The 19,638-nt window shown below is 35.3% G+C and overlaps 1 protein-coding gene across 1 annotated transcript; it reads left to right on the top strand.

Moving 5' to 3' along the window:
- The first annotated feature begins 311 nt into the window (after positions 1-311).
- Positions 312-18,421, top strand: LRRC72 (leucine rich repeat containing 72). The gene is given in 8 exon segments (XM_013941332.2): positions 312-382; positions 3,726-3,795; positions 6,713-6,786; positions 8,358-8,479; positions 12,778-12,867; positions 14,872-15,036; positions 16,337-16,364; positions 18,015-18,421. Coding segments are annotated over 8 exon segments (747 nt in total). The 5' UTR covers positions 312-350; the 3' UTR covers positions 18,181-18,421.
- The last annotated feature ends 1,217 nt before the right edge of the window (positions 18,422-19,638 follow it).

The following is a 19,638-nucleotide window of genomic DNA, read 5'->3' as shown; positions in this document are numbered from 1 at the left end:
CTGCCGGCCAGCATGCGTTACTTTTTCCCCTCATATCTATGAACCATGATTCTCACAGGTAAAGAAAACTAGAGTAAGCCTAACATAACTGTTGAGTATTTTTATCAATTTAAAATAGAAATTGTTGATTTGGTATCGCTTCACCTCTGTCTTAGACCACACTTTGTTTGCAAGGTGCTGTGATGAATGTATTATTTTTGATATGTCTATTAATTTAAGTGTCCATTGAATATGCATGTTTAATTATAATGTAATGAATATGTAATTATACAGTATATTATGCTGACAAATGTACCATATACTGTCAGGCAGTAGAAAAACAGCTGAAGATCTGTGGCTTTAAGAGGAATATGGATGTCTAAGTATTGTATCTGGCTGGACAGTAAGTAAAATATGTTTCTTTGTTTGGCTTTTACTAAAACTAGAGCACACAGTAGATGGTAACCTTTTATAGTACTGTGTATATCAGATAGTCTCTGAACATCATGTATATGTGAAAATCATATTTATACCTAGTAAATCATATTTATACCTAGTCCATACATGTTATGTAAGAAGAAATGGTGAAGATATGTTGACATATATAGCCAAACTATACTCACAGTTAAGTAGTTAACTGCCTCAGCCCTAGGTATACAGTCCTCCTCTAGCAACCCAGGATTGCTCGAGGGTCTGCGAGTTCATAGCAATTTTGCATGAACTTCTACCACAGAGAGTGGAGAAGTCAGGCTTAAGGGGCTGATCTCTGCCTGTTCTAACTGGCTTGGAAAGCTGGGAGGAAAGAGTATCAGGAAGGCAAACAAAAAAACACAGGACCTGCCCAGTCTGACAACTGCCAAATTTCTGACCTCCCTGAAGACATCTGTTATTGCAATTGTAGAAGGGATTGGTAAAGCCTTTGAAAGTACCTGCACCTCTACCGTAAGGGCTGGCAGGAGGCAGGGCAGCATGAAGTGAGCACACACACGAGAGCGCTTGCTTGGGGCTGGCAATGCTGATAAGAGAGCTGAGCGCTGCGAGTTTACAAAGTGACTGGAGATACAGGGCGGGTGAAAAGGAGAGGAGGGGAAGAAACCATTCTAACCGAAGAAAGGCAAAGCTTTTATGAGCCTGTGGGTGATCTAGGTTAATAGTGGTATGTTGTAGGATGAGCATACTGAGAGGCTACCATAGAAAGATGGATACATGACAGGGCATACTTCAAAGCTGCTTAAAAGCATACTTTGAATTTCTGGCCAGGGCATAATTCCAAGTGTTGCATACCTGTCTGCAAGCTCACAACTGCATCTAATGTTTGTACGGTTGATATCATATGTACAGAACTAAAGTAGTTTAATAATTCAGGGACAAGATTTTCAAGGCTCTGCATCCTATGAATGCAAATAAAGGTGTTGGGATTTCAGTGTTGTCTAGCTTGTTTTTGGAGGGAATTAGGTAGTCTTGAAAATCTAAATGTGGCCATTGGTTACTCTAAATTTTTCAGCACATCTCCTGATTTAGACCAAAAAAGAATTGCTGCTTTGTGAAAAGAAAATGTAAAACACACAGTTACTGGCAAAATTATTGAAACGTATTTTAAAAAGAAGAAAACATACAGAAAATTTAAGTAAGGAAAGAATTTAATGAAAAAATAAAAGACGTAATAAAAGATATATTATTTAAACAGTATGATAAAATTATTGTAATGCATGCATGTAAAAGAGGCAAAGCTGCATATGTAGTCTTAGTAGATACATTTTCTGATTTTAAATGCTTAAATGGGTGCCCTCACTGGCGTTGCAATATTTTTTTGGTATGAAATAAAAAGATCTGATCAGATGGCAGATAATAGAAGTGATCTGTCCTCCCATGAAATCACTTTGAGAAAGGTGATGCAGACTGGCTTCTCTGATGATTGGAGAGAACTGAATTCCTTTTATTCTGTACCAATTTATATAAACCTTGAACCGCAGCCAATCTCAGTATCAGAGCATGCCTCCTTACTGTTCATGTGACGTAATTTTCTGCTGGCTAAATGAAGGAGAAAATGAAAAATTAATAATTAAAGTCAGTCAAAATAGATAGAATGAAATTATTTTTTTAAACCATTGCTATCAAAGGGACATGAAAAAATTTGCTTTTGGACACAGAAAGTTGTCATCCTAGGGAAACTGATTAACTTAGCAGTAGGTAGGAAAAGAGTGCTGGAGGCCAAGAAGGATCAGTTTATAGGAGACGCACAAAGTCTGGAAGGCATACAGAAATGGACAGGCTCTTTTAAAATGTTAGAGGAATTAATCTCTACCTGGGGCAAATTAAATGCCTTAATACCAGAAAAAAAACAGATCAAGGCTGGGAGACAGTCAAGGTGACTATATTAGTAGATAAGGAGTAAAGACAATTTAAATGTAACCCTGTAAACTAGGAATAAAATGGCAATGACAAAGAATATGAGGAAACAGGCTTTGCAGTCTGAAAAATTGTTCGGGGGAATACAAATAAAACTGTACAAAAAAATTAGATAATGGTCAGTAAGAGCAATGTCCTGTCAACATTCATGTCCTTATCTTTACTAACTTGAGTAATGTATTTCTGGTTACTTGTGACAATAAAAGTAAGCACATAAGTACATATTTGCAGGGTTAGTTTTTAGGGATTATTTGAGGAAACCAAGTAACCAATTTAGCAAAGGAGCAGCGCTGAATAATCTGGTTTCCAGCAACATACAATGAAACTACAGCACCTAGCTTTGTGGGGTTTGCTCTCAATAGATTTTTTTTCAAATGCAGAATCAGAAAAGGTGTCCCCCCTCGCTTTGTCCTATGTCTGGAGAGTGTAACGTGGGAAACTGGAGACTAGGCTTCCCAGCTGGAACGCGCACCAATGAGTTTAGGCTGATGATGTGACGTTAATATTTACTGATCCTATTAGTTCCTTCTGAAACATTAGCCTGGTCCTGCAATATGTTCAAATCCTTGAGAAAAGTTTTATTATGTTGATTTAAAAAATCATAATTTAAAGGTCATCTGTAATTATTCTGCAGAAATCAAGAACATTTGTTTAAGTCAATGAAAAATAAGAAAATTAGTGAAATTACTCAGCAGGTCAACTCATATTCTCGTATTTTTTACTTATAGTACACTTGCAGGCACAGCTTCAAAGTCTCAGATACACAGTTAAACAAAAAAACTTACAAGCACATGGGAGATCATTCCAGCCTCAGTGAATGTACAATTGGATTTAAACCAGAACTGTTGAGTGAGGATGAGTGTATACTAAATTCATACAGAAGAGGAGGTGAAAAAAAGGTGTATGTCTTCTGTTAGGTCCTCTGACACTGGCTGGAGAATCTACACTGTACTTTCAAAACAATTTTCCCTTTAGGCTTGTGTCCCCAAGGATGTAAAATTTCTCTTCATATGTTCTGGGCAAAATTCCTACAAACTGCAAAATAGATGGGACTCATATTCTTTGGGAAAATAAATGCTGTTGTGAAAGAAAAAATTAATGTATAATTGAGTCTGTTCCCATTTCTTTACCACCTGCTACTTTGTTATGCTTTCAAGTGTTTAGGATGCTTACACTGTCTCTACCATCTTGTTCTGTGTGTCTTTCTCTACTATAATTTCTATAGAATTGTTGCTTTTTGGTGTTTTTAGAATGTTATTTATCAAAAATTAAACTGTTTACAGAGTGATTAAGCAACATTAAAGTTAAGCAATTTTTTACCTTTTTTCTTCCACCAGAGGACTAAGAAGTATCCTGAGTCTATCACGGTTTCATAGGTTAAGGTACTTGTGGATTAATATCAATAAGGTAATAAGACATTCCTTTAAAAAGCAGAACAATGCATTAATACTCCCTGACTATCACTTCATATTTTTGCTAAGATAAAATATTATATAATTGCCAAGTTAATAGATTATTTCTAATTTCTGAGAAATTTAATTGATTCGAACATGACAGTTTTGAATAAACATAGTATTTCATTATACATTACAGAATATAAAATGATATTTTTTCCTTTTGATTCAGATCACATTTATAAATTTTGTGAATTTAAGAAGGTGAATTTTTGTACCCATGCTTTAACAATGGAGAGAAAGATTGAGTACGTTTGGAACTAGGTTACTGGAAAAATTGTCTGGTAACATAATCTGAGGTCTTGGATAGCAGTTTCCAGCAGAGCTCGTAGCAAGTATATCACTTTTGTGGGCAGCTCTTGGAGCAGACCAAGGGGTGATATGACTCTAAGGTATTCTTGTAACAATTTCTGGTCTTCCTAGTGTTTCAGGAAAGGAGCTGACTGCAAGCACTGTGTGGCTGTTTCATTATGCCCTTTCGGGAGGTGCAGGATTTGTTTCATTGCAGGCTGGTAGCTGAGGTGAGACCTCTCTTTGCCCTCCTGCACACGAGAGCAACCTGTAGCTCTCCCAAATTTGCTTCTTTCTCCCTGTGCACAGAAGGTTGCTCTGCAATGCTAGGGTTGAAAGGATTTCTCCTGTCAGCATACAGGCCATAGTGTCACCTAAGCATGTTCGATTTGAGAGATGTCCAGGCCAGTGGTTAGAGTATGACACTGAGAGCCCCATTAAATTCTGTTCTGTTTCCAATGTGCTGCCTGGTCCCAGGTCAGTTACTCAGGCCATGTACCTTACTTTCTCCATTTGTGCAAATTCAGATTATAGTACCTGTTATGTGCTAGGGATTTTGAGACAATGTTTTGGAAAAATCTGTGGACACAACACTTTTCAGCCATGTCTAAGCACATTGTATTTTACATTAAATCAGCTACTTGACCATAGAACTATCTGATTTTGAAATCTCCACATATGTAGCCAAACATTATTATATCCCTTATTGAATCCAAACCTTCACCATTAGCCACTGATAATTAAAAAAATTGATAAAACACAGTAATTTCTACCCTGCTCTTAAATATCTTAATGTACAATAGTTTACATGACTTTCATATTGGACTCAGGTTCTTAGAACACCAGAAGTATTTGCTCAGATAAATAAGTAGTTCAGTGAGCAACAGAAAAAAATAAATTTACATTCCATATAATTTAGGAGCATATGAATATCTGCTGCCCCAGGCTAACATTAATTACATAGCATCTTATGTTGACTTTGTTGAAAGACCTGTGGTTATCCAACTTTTCAAAAAAGGCAAGAATACAGATACATGAAAGGGCTGCACTAAAACCACAGGCATAAGGCTTTCCCTTAGAAAAGGGAAATTTTCTTATTCCCTTAGAATAAGAAATGGCCTGATGATCAAGCAGAGCTGAACCTGCTGATCAGTAAAAGATAAATGAATCTGAGTTTTGCATCTCACTTTCCTACCTAAGCAGTAACCACAAAAACAAAACAAAACAAAACCCAAAACTCTTCAGTGTTTTATATAAGTGTGTGGAAATATCATTTGCAGTCACCTGTCAACCCTGATGGCTTGTTGGCTTTCTTAGGGGATGTTTCAGCTAAATGTTCCAATAAAAGGAGCATATTTTTCTGAATTTGGAAGAGCTGATTTTTTTTTCTTTAAAAAGGCATCACAATAATTTTATCTCCAAGAAGTGAAGTTCAGATGATCTCAGTAAAAATCATGTTTATCAAAGATAGAGAAATGTCACTGTTTAAGGTAGGTACATGATGGTCTTATACTGCACAAGAAACAATAATGATTGTGAAGAATATTATTTTTTTATTTTTAGAATCTTGTTTCCACAGAATCAGGTTTTCCTGATCAGATGCAGCAAGACTTATTAAATGGTATTGTTTTGAACTATAAAGTATCTTTTCTCCTAGAATTTCAGAGAACTTTATGAATGGGAAAGCCTCCACCTTATTCTCCCTCTTCCAACTTTCAGCTATTGTTAATACACAGAGTAAAGCATGTTTGTCTTAAAGTCAGTGGCACAATTCAAGGGTTGAAATCCTTCTCCCACTAACAAATTACTTTGTGTCATATAAATCAAAGTTGTATCAAGAACAGAATTCTATTTGTAGTTCTTGTACTTAAGCTATTGGATAAATAGTAATGCACTGTTAGTACTCCTAGTTCTCAACTATTATAATGGTCAGCTTGGTATCCCTTTGCATATACTTTACTTTGCATCCAAGTCAAGACAAGATTAGACCTGAGCTCCTCAAAGTGAGGGACTGAGATTTCTTAGAGACTGAAGATAACTCTTGATTAGGAATGTACCCATAAGACAAGTTTTGCTACAACTATAATTTATTTTGTCATTTTTGGAAATTTAGAGCACATGCATGCTCTTCAGATCTGCTGGTGCAGAAATAATTTTTGAAATTATTCCAACTATTATTCCAACTATTATTCCAACTATTCCAAGCATATTTTTTAGAAGTATTCTTAAATCAATATAGTATATCCTACAAGGGTGTTCTCACAAAAAAAGTATTTCGAATGTGAATAGAACTAAAACAAAATTCAAAGGCCAGTAATTTCAGTGAAATCTGTTCCCCAAAACAAATATTAAATTTGTAGTTGAAAAGATTATGTAAGGCTATTTTACATGTGTTTGCCATGTGTAATTAGTATTTCTAATGAAGTTTCAGCTCTCAAGAGATACCTTAAACCAAGAGAGTCTTTCACCAAAATACAAAAAACTACCTATAATGAAATGCTTTTAAAGAGGCCATGTTTACACTTCTCCAAAGCTAAATTTAGACTGACATATAACAGTTTTCCTAACTCTCATTTCAGATCCAAGATTTGACTTTCTTGGTCAAAAACCATTGCTTGACAGAACTCTACCTCAACAATAATGAAGTCACAGATATATCAGATACCAGCCTTCCCTTTGTAGATTGTTGAGCAAAGATCTACACATTCTTTTTGTTGTATTGGCATTCAGAAATATGTAATTGGACTATGACTTAATGGTTGAAAATTCCTCCCATGTATGTATAAAATACACATTAATTATTTTCTTAGAGATTTGATTTGTTCCAGTATACTTCAGGGTTTAGTCCTGGTCTAAGGGAATGAAATATCATTTCACTTGTCAATTACATATTACTATATAGTTATCATTTATTAATTTTGATCTATAGCAGATATAGTCAACATATCAGATACAAACAGTCTAGACGGCTTTAACAGGCTGTAAGTCTTTGCGCGAATGTTTATTTTTACTTCTGTTAAAACAACTGAAAATATAAGATAGTTTTGGAAGCATTATGTGCAGTCCCACTTTAACATCAGTCAATTGCAAAACATTTTTGATCTAACATGACCGTATTTCATATTCAAAATAAATATGCAAAGCTCTTCTCTCATCTGATTATTGGTAGTCCCCTTGCTGACCAGGTGCTCCATAATTTGATTAGAAGTACATTTTGAGAGCCATGTATGTTTACATGATGAAAGACTGGTAGCAGTGCTGATAGACGTAACATAAAAATAAAAGGGCAATAAATTAATAAGTTGTCCCACTTGTAATATAGTCATAAATATTCTGGAGTTTCTTCATGATATATTTAACAATCAGAAGTATTCTGCAAAGTTAATGCAAGATTTTTCTTCAAAAATTCCATCTTTGTCTTATACATCTATTTCAGTTTTGCTTGCTCTTGTAAAGTGACTGCAGCAGACTAGTGAATTTGTGAATGGAGAGGCCATAGCATATTAATAAATTTGTGTATCTTAAACATTTTACATGTTAATATTTTACCTTTCTCTGTCCCTATAAAATGTTGGGATGGAGAAATGGTGCTGATTAGTTTCTGCAAGATTTTGGGGAAAATGAATGTTTGAAAGCAAGTATCATTGGTAGAGAAATGTGGATGAGAAGACCTGTATAGAAACAGTCTAAACTTGATGTGGAGTGAGGATGTGAAGATGTAATCTGGGTCAGTCACAACAGTATTTAGGAGTAACTTTTTAATATGTTAATAATTATTTGAAATGGAGCTATTTTCTAAGGCACATAGTATTGTTTGTGAGGCAAAAGGAAAGAAAGGGGAATTGATTAAAAATTACTGTGATATATGAGAAAGGAAGGAAGGATGGAGAAAGGGAGGAAGGAGGGAGGAGGAAGGAAAGGAGGAAGCAAGAGGAACGAAGGAAGGAGAGAGGGCACAGGTGAACTTGATTTGTTGAGGTGAGGGTGGTGGGGACAAATGGAGGGAACTGAAATGAAAAAAATGAGGTATGGGTTCAAATGACGTGAATAGAAATGTAAAAGGGACATTGAAATCTCTGATACATAAAACATCTTTTTAATAATTTCATGTTACAAAAAAGGCAGGTATGGGTGGATAACTAGAATATCAAACTCAGCATGCAGCATTATAAAACATTATCTAATCAAGGCAATCAGATATGGTGAGAATAATTAATAAGTTTTTATTTCAGGTGCTCTGAAACACTTGTGTGTGTTACAGATTCTGTTGCTTCACAACAACCAGTTAAAAAAACTGGGCAAAACAGTGGAGGAATTAAAAGGAATGATAAGCTTGCAGACCCTAAGTAATGCCATCTTTTTATTTTGCAGAACAGTGAATAATAGTTTCTTAGTGTACCTTATCAGGATGTTTGTTGTCTCTTTCTGCATCATTTACCAATAGCCTTTGAACCTAATGACCAAATTCAACTGAATTTTACAGAAGAAAGAGATCTTTAAGATAGGAAAATCCTACAGAGAGTACCCACCCTGAGAAAAACTGCCAAAAGGGTTCAACTGTTGCTGCTGTCTGGCCAATCTGCTGGTTGCGTAGCTTGGAGGCAGTTAAAGCAGTTTACTGCTACATATTAGTAAGGGGCATGTGAGTACAGTGAGGGTATCAGGGAGGTAAAGGGAGCTGAGAAACTGGTATTATTGCTGTGGAGACTGTGAGTGAGGTTATAGGTTCATAGAAGCCAAATTCCTGGCTTCATTAATTCTGTTGCTCGCAGAACTTTTTTTCTGCCTCTTTTTGGCATACTTTATGGATTTCTAGAGTCTAAGAATATATACCCTTTAAATATTAAATATTAACTGTTAACTAGCATAATTTTTGATATACTGGGTGGAAATGAAAGTAGCATAGGCTCTGAAATTTCAAATTAAGTTGTACATGACAGTGCTGGCGCCACGAAGTTACAATGTAAGAGGTAGCCTCCAGGGAAGTAGGATTATATGCTATTAATTTATTGAAAGTGAAAGTATAAGCAGTCTTTTTCCATGGTTCCTAAAAGAACGTTGTCATAGATCATACCAAACTCTCAGAACCATGAGAAAACAGGAAACTAATTTTATGTCATAGTAACATAATTAATGGAGGTGAACATCATCAAACCATACCTTATGCATTCAAAAAACTGAATGTCTCATGGCAGGAAAGGAAAATATGGCTTGAAAAGTACATTTTTAATTGAACTTGAAACTGGGCCAAAAATTCAAAAACAAATAAAGTATTTAGGAAGACAACATGCCAGTCAAATTATTGTAAGTTTTTTCCATTATGTGCAGGATTTAAAAATAGACTATTTAAGAATGCAGTTGTTTGTTTGAAGTGATTAGGAAAAGTCTGGACAGACATCCTGTGTATGAATAGTGCTGTCACTTAAATTCAATGTTATAGCTTTACCAATTAACAAGGAGCTTCAACAAGCACAGGCAGTTTGTTGTGCTTATTGCAACTATATCTATGGGAAATAAAGAGAAATAGCAGATAGTTAAAGTGCTGCTGAGTTATTCTGTATGGCAGTCACAAAGACATAGTGAAAATGGGATGCATATTGGACTGGCCATCACCGTAGAAAAGTAAGTAGCTAAGAGAACTATGAAACAGAATATATAGAACATGCTAATCGACACATAAAAAAAAATTCTTCAGAGATATGAGAGTAAATGCTAATCAATGTAAGAAACATAATATTGTGCTTTACAGTCATTCCTTGCTAACCTTTACAGTCATGAAAAAAATGGCAATCTGTTTGTTTCAAAGAAAATTCTTGATAAGGAGGTCTCAAATTAGCAGGATTCTGTTTAATAAAATGCATTATCATATTTGAACTACATGACAGCAGTAAATGAGGAAAATACATTTTAAAATAGATATTCTATGTAAGTATTACCATATCACTGTTTGCAGTATTCAGAAATGTGAAACAGGTGCAGAATTTGTGTTGTGTATCTCTGAGAAGGCCTGTGCCCATAATTCACCTTTATAAAATAAAAATTATTTGGGGAAGGGGAAGGTTCTTATTGTTGCAAGATAGTACTTTTTTATTGCTGGACAGTCCAATTAGAAAAATACTCATTAACCTTCAACAGAAGTCTGGGTGCAAAATAACAATTCATTATTGAATAGCTCTTGTGAGCATTAGAACTGCTAAAGATTGGGCAGTCTAATGTGCTATGATTGTGCACTTCAGAAGTAAGAACCAGCTGCCAAAATGTTGCACTTCCTTAAGACTCTCTTGTGATATTTAGTCACTGCTCTGCATTGGATTTGGAGCGTAACACCATTCTTTGGCAGGCATTTGTGGAAGACACTCACCTCTGAAGATTTACTGGATGGCTTGCTTGCAACTGCAACCTTTGGGGTAATAGAGAAGTTTCCTTTATGGGCTCACTTTGTGCTCACATCTTCCTTTTGGAATCCAAGATTTTTGTTGCATACTCTGTAAATTATCTCAACTGATTTATTATCCACAACTGATAATACCTTGCTGCTAGTCCTTGGAAAACTCTTTTTGTTCTTCACTATATTTCTACCACAATAGTTCCTTTCTGCCCCATGTGGGATAAGCACACTATTTTCCTACATTCTGAATTGAGAAAACAGACAAAAGTGGAGGAAGAAAGCATTATACCTAATTTGTAGAAATAAAATTAAATGACTTTCACTAGAAAGTAGATAGTAGAGTCAAGGATTGATCCCAGATGTTTTGTAAAATAAGACCATCTTGATCCATACAGTGGTTGAATTTACTATAAGAACCAGAAGTAAAAAAATTCATATACTCTAAAACAAAGCTACAAATCAGAGTGTTGCTGAGGAGGGATGTGCTCCAAGTAATATTCAGACTCAGAAGTACTCCATGTTGACTCCTGTGCCTTGGAAAAATCTCTCTTGAATCTTCATTCCATACCAGTACTGCTTGAAACGCCAACCCTACCTGCTGTTAGACTTCTTTCTAGAACGTTTTTCTCCCTGGAATGCCAGCACATAGTTTCTTGACTCAAGAACAGGATTATCAGATATATAATTAATATTTCAGATTAACACTTTCTAGAAAAGTATGTATTGATATACTCAACAGTAAAAATGAAACTTTCTTTTACTGCCACCTTGTGGATCTCTTAATACTTCTAAATATAGTGGCCTTTTGGAAAATTCGTAAAAGAATTAAGATATTTTGTTAAATTCCCTTCTGAATACATCAACAGGCATTTTCTGCATAGAAGATACCAAATGCCCATTCTGGACTTACTGAGCTCTCAAAATAACTGGTCAATAGCATCAAACAAATGAGCCTTCTTTGGCAGTCGTCCTTATCCTGAAGAACAGGGGACCACATCTTGTAGCTTTCTAATCTGCGTAGAATAGCTCCAGATTTTTTCTTCTTTCAGTATCTCTCGAATATCAGAGCCCTACTTGCTTCTGTGATACCATCTTTCTCCCTTTCCCTCCTTAATTGCTAAAATTATATATAACAAGGGATTTGTTGCCTAGAGCGAATATTAGCCACAGCCACTCTTCAAAAGGAGAAAAACAGGTCACCTTAGACCATAGTAGAGATTGTCAAAATTATTAATTGATGGAGATTTTCTTTCTGTAAACTCTAATCTCCATGTAGCAGCCTCCTGATTCTTTTTACCTTACTGTCCAAGAAGATATTCATGCAAGGAGAAAAATAGCTTTATGGTTCATTTAATTTAGAAAAAAATAAATGCACCTTGTCTGTCTGTTCATAGATTCAGGAATGGGCCAGTGTCTATTTTAATTAACCTCTGATATCATTCTCATGAACCAAACTGATCTGGCATTTAATCTAGGTAAACATTACACATCTGCTGGCAAAGCAGCAGCACAGGATTGACACCTGTCTCTGTATTGCAAAAGTTTGGTTGTTCAGATAATGTGAACTTGAATGTAAGCATTCTAGTCAAGCTGCTAATAGGCCTTTGGAACGTAGCACCTTGAGTCCCACTGAAAGTTAGTGGGACCTGAGTTCAAGGAACCTTAGGCCCTTTCAAACATTTTACTATAACCTATAGTTAGATAAATTTCTGGAGTCTTCAAATTCATCGTCAAAATATCAGAAAACTGGGTATTTACGCTTTATATTGTGTCTACAGGATAAAAGCTTTATATCAGCTCTGATAAAGCCTAAGGTGTCCAAAAGCTCATCTGGTTTTAGTACCTCTCTCCCCCTACAAATTTTGTGTCATGTCTTTAAGCCATCATATCTAAAACACTACTACTATTTAAAATAGGCATCACCTAATAATACGTAAGAAAATCAAAGGCAAACACTTTGTGGTTTTGTCTGTATAGCATAAAAATATAAAAGAAACTTCAAAGGTTGAGAGTGTAAGATGGCACTTTTATTCAAGTCTCACCTGTGGTATTTTACAAACTTTTCAGTAAGCCAATTCTTGCAGTCCATGTTTAGTTGAGGAATTTTGCATGTGTAAAGACACTGTGCTTTGTTTACCTATATAAAAATAATTTGAATTTAATAATATTTTGTACAAAATCTTTGACTACTAGTGATCTTTTATTTTTCAGTCTTGCTAAGATAGTTCTTTTTTTTTTTTTAAATAAACTTTGCAGATCTATTCCATAACACTCTGGCACAAGATCCAGGCTACCGGCTTTATGTGATATACTTCCTTCCTTCAGTGCAGCTCCTTGACAGGAAATGTAAGGATTGCTTTCCTCTTTTCACAAAGTGTTGACAATCACTTAAAATTCTAGTCCGTTTGGAAAAATAGGTGAATTTTAATCCTGTCTGTTCTTTTACTTGCACTTGCTGATGTAGCAAACAATCTAATGAACTGATACCCATTTTTTACAATATTTGTCAGGCAGGTAGAGTTTGTATGACATAAACAGTTTACTTTGCCAGACCCTTTTGATTTCTCTCTTTTTCTATTTAAATTGTGTGTATTTGTCTTACAGTTGGTCAATATAGTTTTAGGTAAGAGAGATTAAAGCCTGTGCTTAGGAACAGGTTCCTACAATTTTGCATTCAAATTTGTATATTCACATGAGTGAACCTGTTTACTTAGATGCAGATAATATGCTCAGATGTTTACATGTTTTTGTACAATTTGAATAAGTATATGCACATTTCTTGATAATGTCCATGCTGATCAAGTTGTCAAATATAAAACTTCATAAATCATTAGAAAATCTTTCATAACTTTGCCGCTGTAAAAACTACAGAAAAAAGTCATTTTCAGAATAGCCAGATGATAAATCAGCCAATCAATGAACATGCCACAGCGGAGCCTGAAAATCAGCTCTGGTGATTTTGTCGTTGGTGTTTGAAGTGCTATGTAATATGCAGGCAGACTGAATATTGCTGGGGAGCATGGATGAAGGTGCTGAGATTGTTATCCTAGCTGTGCCTCATGGGAAAAGAGTGAGGAGAAACTGAGTCCTCCTGGAAAGCTGCTCCCAGGCCCTGGGGAGGATGAGGGTGCTGGACGGAGAAAGGCCACCACAGGCCAGGGGCAGGTGCTGGCGGGGGCCCTGCTGCAGCCGGGAAGGGAGGCTGTGGCACAGGCCACCCTGCACGTGGGGCTGAACGAGGCGCTGCACGTGGCTGTTGGCATAGGTATGCACTTTGTGTGCAGGCGAGTGTGGTGCCTTTGCAGTGTACCGCCCCTCAAGGATTCGGTCTGGTATTATACCCTTGCTTAGCACTTCCGTCAGACTGTTTTCCCAGTAATCATTTTTGGCTAGGGAGAGATGACTGGAGCTTAATCTGTTGAAGAAAAACCATGTTGCATTTACAGGTCTAGAAACATTTCCGTAAAATTTCCCAGTCTTAGTCTTTTAAATACAGTTATATTATAATCAGTCCTGGATTAAGGCTTTAGGCATTAATTTCTATCAAGCTGTACTCTTGACTTTCATTTAGTGAACTATTTCTCTAACGTTACGAAGCTTCTTCACCAGCTGTGGAGCATTACCCCAGTATAGTCCTGGCTGTCTCCTTTACACAGGACACATGCTCACACTTCTGTTACCTCCAGGCGTGACTACTGCAGTTCCTTTCTAATTGGTCCCCTAGGTACTATGATTTAAAAAAAAAACAAATTCAAAATGCTACTGCCAAAGTTATTTGTTCTAAACCTTTAGCTCGCTTTTATTTCATGTCTGAAGTACTAGATTAGTATGCAGGTCACATTATTAACATCAAAATCTCCTATTTGACTTACAGTCTCAAACTCTTTGTTTAAAGTTATTTTAACATTTATTTATGCAAAAAAGGATAATATGAAACTTTTCTTTTGATTGCACTCCTACAGTTTTCCCTGTAATTAAGCAGGGGGAATTGAATTTACCTTGAACCGGATTTACTATGCATACAGAAACGTAGGTGTCTACTCCATTCTGTAATAGATCTCCTTTAAATGGCATGAAGAGTCTTGGTTTCTAGTTTCTTCATTTAAAATTTCTGATCCTACTGCAGTCAAAAGAAAAAGTTTATTTTATTGGACAGGACTTCACTCTTAAACCGTAGGAGGTATCACTCCGTGTTTCCATTCTGAATCATTGTGGAATTATGCAGATTTACCCCATCATTGTTATAAAACTGCACAAAAAAAGTGAATCACCTTCTGCATGCAATCAGATAGTTAATAACAGACCGTTAAGTTGGTGAAAAAAATAAATTTTTTATATCCTTTTTAACAGCAGTTACACAAAGAGAAAGGGAGGCAGCACTGCATGTCTACAACCATAAAAGGTCTCACGTTGTGCAGTCAATAGCTTTCGGAAAGCGACTAAATACACCACTGGTGACTAAAACAGGATATAGCAGATGTGCTCAACCATCCAGAAGATTGACAAGACCTTCAGGTATTTATAATAATGTAGGGAAAAACCTACACTTTTAGGTGGTTCACACTAGAAATAGTAATTTTCATTCACCTGGTAAAAGAATTATTAGCTTTAGTTATAAGAAATAAATGCATTAGAAACCCAACAAAACTGCTTCATATTTGGAGTAAGTAGTAGCAGTAGCAACAGCCAGTGAATGAATCCTTCTTCCTAAAAAGCGTATTATGGCAAATAAGTTCTAGTCATTCCCTGTAGCTATGGAGTTGTTTTTAGAGAGAACTAAACAAACAGATTTTTTTTTTCAAAATGTATCCTTGTGTTTAATTTTTTGCTCTTTTATTTAAATAAATATATTTCAACAAACTGAAAAAGTGTCTGTTTCAGACAGATCAGCATCATAGAGTTGTGGTGCCCTCTAGTGCTTTTATAAACTAATCTCTCAAAGAAAAGGTTTTCTTCTAAAGAGTGTTGTAAAATTTGTATATCTTGCCTAGTTTCGTAAACAGATTCCTCTTTATGCTTTCAAAGCTGAAGAATATTTTTAATAAATTCTGATAGTACCATATTGCTTTAGGACTTCTTATAACATAGTTTTTATAGAGTTCTTAAAACATTCACATCTGTAACACAGCATGACCCTGACACAAGAAAGCGGGTGGTTACCAGCTATAACCTTGAGACTAGGACCATGGCAATACAGAAAAACCTTGAAGTTTCACCCAATCTCATCTGCTTTGTTGATGTTTTAAAGATAAGAAAAATAAAGTTGTGCATAGAATGACTGAAATGGTAGCATTTTTAACAGGCAGTGTAGATAGGGTTTGGGCATTTTAATAAAGTGACTGAAAATGTTTTTCAATGTATATTTCACAATAATAATCCTAGGAACAGTGTATTTAACAATAATTTTGAAAAGGCTGGTAAAAAGAATACTTTAATTATATTTAATAATATCTTTTTCTCATTGATAAGTATCAAAATACGTATACAGTTTACCTCTACCACGCATTCATGCATACATGTAGTGGCATCATTTTCTGTGAAAGAAAAAAAAATACATGGAAACATTTGTCTAGGGAAAATAAAATACAAGAATTACATAAACAGTTGCAAGAAATTTTTCATAATTGGTGCAATAACCTTTTCAAAGAAGATATTTGTTTCCACAGTAATTTAATAAAAATTGATCCTGCACATTTCAAATCATCTACTAGTTTTCTGTTCATTTGAACAAGTAAGTTAGTATCAAGATCCTAAGTTTTAGCTAATCAAAAAGCTGTACAGACATTAATGTCTTAATTTGAACTTTTTTTTATAGGTTGTGAATTTGAAAATCACACAAATAAGTAAGTAAATTTTGGACCTTTTTCGTTGCTTTTGCACCTCACAAGCATTTACTTAATTTCCTTTTCCCTTACCTAAAAAAAAAAAACATAACCAGAAGGAAAAAATCCAGTAACCCTGACTTTTTGAAAAATATTTTGCCTTTTGTATTGCACATAGTTGCAACACTATACTATTCTCCTGCGACAACCTACCTATTGCTGTCTTCAAAACACTTAATATTGAATGGTGTTCCTCATTTGGAAGTGGATATATAAAATGCTATTTATTTCATTAGCCCAAATACTGATTAGTAGAAAAAGCATGCTTTAAGTAGAAGAGCATCAGAATAATTGTTCTATATTGTGGCAGAAGCAACTTTTTACTGGCTCTTCAGAAATATGTACCTCCCCTGAAAATATTACTGACTTGTAGAATGCAACTTTTTAGCCCATAGTTGATGTTACTTTTATTCTGTTAGGTTTTAAAATCATAGAAATAAATATAAAACTTTGTTATCTCTGTCTGGATTGAGGCAGAATAAAGGTTGCATTTGAGTTCAACAAAACATTTTCAGATGCTATCTTTATAAGACATACTTACAAACTTAAGATATCAGGCTTATTTTTACTTTCTAGCTTTACATATAAAAATTTTTGAAAGACTTATTCAAGGATATAATAAAAGCCTATCTATGATGATTTCCTTTAACAAATTGATTTTATACAGTTACTTTTAGTACAGCTCTTTGCAATCAGGCTAATTCATGTTTAAAAAAATAATTCTAGCTTACTTTCAGTGGAGTTAGCCATCCTCATTGACACAGTGGACGTACAGCTTCTTCTCCATTTTGTATGTAGATGTTTAGGCTTTGCAAAGTGCCTGAGCATGTGACAAGGTTTAAGTACTGGAAGTGTATTAAACTAGTGGATATATTTACATGGTTTATGCTAGGTGCATGTTACTGCAGGTTTATATACCTTTATGAAGTAAGTTCTTTTAAATTCAGGTTGTAATATTGTATCTGAGTTAAAAGTTTTCAGTCTAACCTGAAGTGCATCAATTCTGCATTGATGTTGCGAGTCTGCCACTTTTCTCTCCCAAACTGCAGCTGTAGCAGGATACATGAAGCATGCAAGCTCACGGAGCTCCCAATTCAGAGCTTGCAAAAGGAATATTTGCATGGTGACCATTTAGAAGTTCTACACTGAAATAAATGTTGCAGTTAGTTTTATGATTTCCATTAAATATTTCTAAAAATCAGGACACTGAAAGTTAAAGTTCCTATGGTAACAATGATACATTTCTTTATGACAGATTTACAGAAGTATGTAAACATCGTATACAACATTAACAATTTTTGTGAAAAATAATCAGTGAAAACTGTGCTAACATACCATCCTTGTACAAAATAACATTTTTAAGTCTAGTAAAATGCATTTTTAGTTTATGGCACGATTAAGGATTTTTTTCCTTAGAGTACTGTGATTCTGGCCTTTTTTTGATTTTTTCTTCCTTAAATTGGGTAAGAATGAAACAAAGGAAAACTTCCAAAAATTTAAAACTGAGTTCATGACTTCTAGCTTTAGTTTTTACACAGAATACTAATAAATTAGCTTTACAGCAGTTTGGAAATATTCAGATAATTTACATTTGCTTTGTTCTCTTTGCAGAGTTCCATTTGAGAACCCCACAGATGCTGTTTTTCTAAGGGCAATGACAAGATCTATAATGGAATTTTCCTCTGTTGACTGGAATAAAGTATCTACCTGTCAAGAAAGACGGCTTGAAAACAAAGCAGAAGAGCCCCATGAGAAGCTGACAGTCAAACTTAGATAAGTGTTTTCTTCCTCAAGAAAAAATTTATTCTTCTATCTGGAGTGGATAGAAACCTGTTATGTAAGCTAATATCTATGTAATACATGTACACTAAAGCTTGCATGTAATTAAATGAACTTCCAGCAAAAAAGTGTAACATTCCTTTTATCTTCTGATATGTAAGATGCAGAATCAAGAAATTAAGAAAACAAATGATAAATGGTGGCAATATTATAATGAAGTTACTTGAAATATAATTCTTACAATACTTTAATCACAAATTAACAAAGCAAAACTGCAAGTTAATTTATAAGAAATTAAAGATAAATAATTTCATTCTTTATAGTTTCTACTGGAAAATTGGATTTTTCCATCTTTTCCATAACTACCTTTAGGTACTGGAAGACTGTGATTAGGTCTCCCCAAGTGAGTCCTGGGATGAACAAACCCAGTTCCTCCAAATGTCTGATCATCATGGTGTCCCTCTCTCCCCGGAATCTCTCTAGTTGTTCAATGTCTCTCTTGAACTGGGTTGACCAAAACTGGATGCAGTTCCAGGAGTGGCCTAACAAGTGCCAAGTAATGTGGAATAATTACACCTGTGGTCTGCTGACTATAGTCGAACTGAGGCACGGCACTGTTTACCTTCCTTGCTGCTGGGGCACACTGCTGGCTCATATTCAGCTTGGGCCCACCAGGACCTCTAGGTCCTTTGCAGCAGAGCCAGTCAGATCCCAGCCTGCAGTGCTGCTTGGGATTATTCCATCCCAGGTACAGGACTTTATCTTTGTTAAACCTCATAATTCCTTTCATCTTTTTGATGTTAGAGACCCTCCTTTTTGATTTCCACTTCCCTGTTTTTCTTGCTCAAACTTCCATGCATTTTGTAAATCTCCTTAAATCATCCTCATCTCTGTAGAGGTAGATAAAGGTAGATAAACGCTTTGTTTTTGATTAGGTTTCAGGAATGTTTCATTTCTCAAATTGAATCAGTCTACTGAGAAGCTGGACCAAACTAAGCTTCACCTAACATTTTTTTCTTAACAAGTTTCTCTCTAAATAACTGACCATTAGGGTCTAATAAGTGTATGTAATCCCTAGTTTGTCTGACTCTTTTCAGCTCCGACAGCTGACCATGCTCATGGAGGTAGTCTATGATGCAGTAATTTCATAGCATCAATTTCACAATGCCAAAGATTGCACATACACAGATTTCTGATGTCATTGTAGATATGGCAAAGGCTGTATTTAAGAGAGTTTTCTCTGAAAGCAGACTGCATCCCACACAGAATTTGAGCTAGGCTGAGGCAGTAAGCAATGCCATTTATGAGTAAATTCTACTGATTTCAAAATTTTGGATCAAATTAGATGCAGAACATTTCTGGCCTGGAATATTTTTCTGCCCCTGTCTTCTTTTGATTAAAAAAAATGAAGTAAAATAAAGAATTGTTTTAAGATTTTCTGCTCAGAGAACACTGG

This window comes from Apteryx mantelli, chromosome 2, assembly GCF_036417845.1.
Source record: "Apteryx mantelli isolate bAptMan1 chromosome 2, bAptMan1.hap1, whole genome shotgun sequence".
Taxonomy (NCBI): domain Eukaryota; kingdom Metazoa; phylum Chordata; class Aves; order Apterygiformes; family Apterygidae; genus Apteryx; species Apteryx mantelli.
Note: the sequence above shows the minus strand (reverse complement) of the source record. Positions and strands in the feature narration are given on the sequence as shown.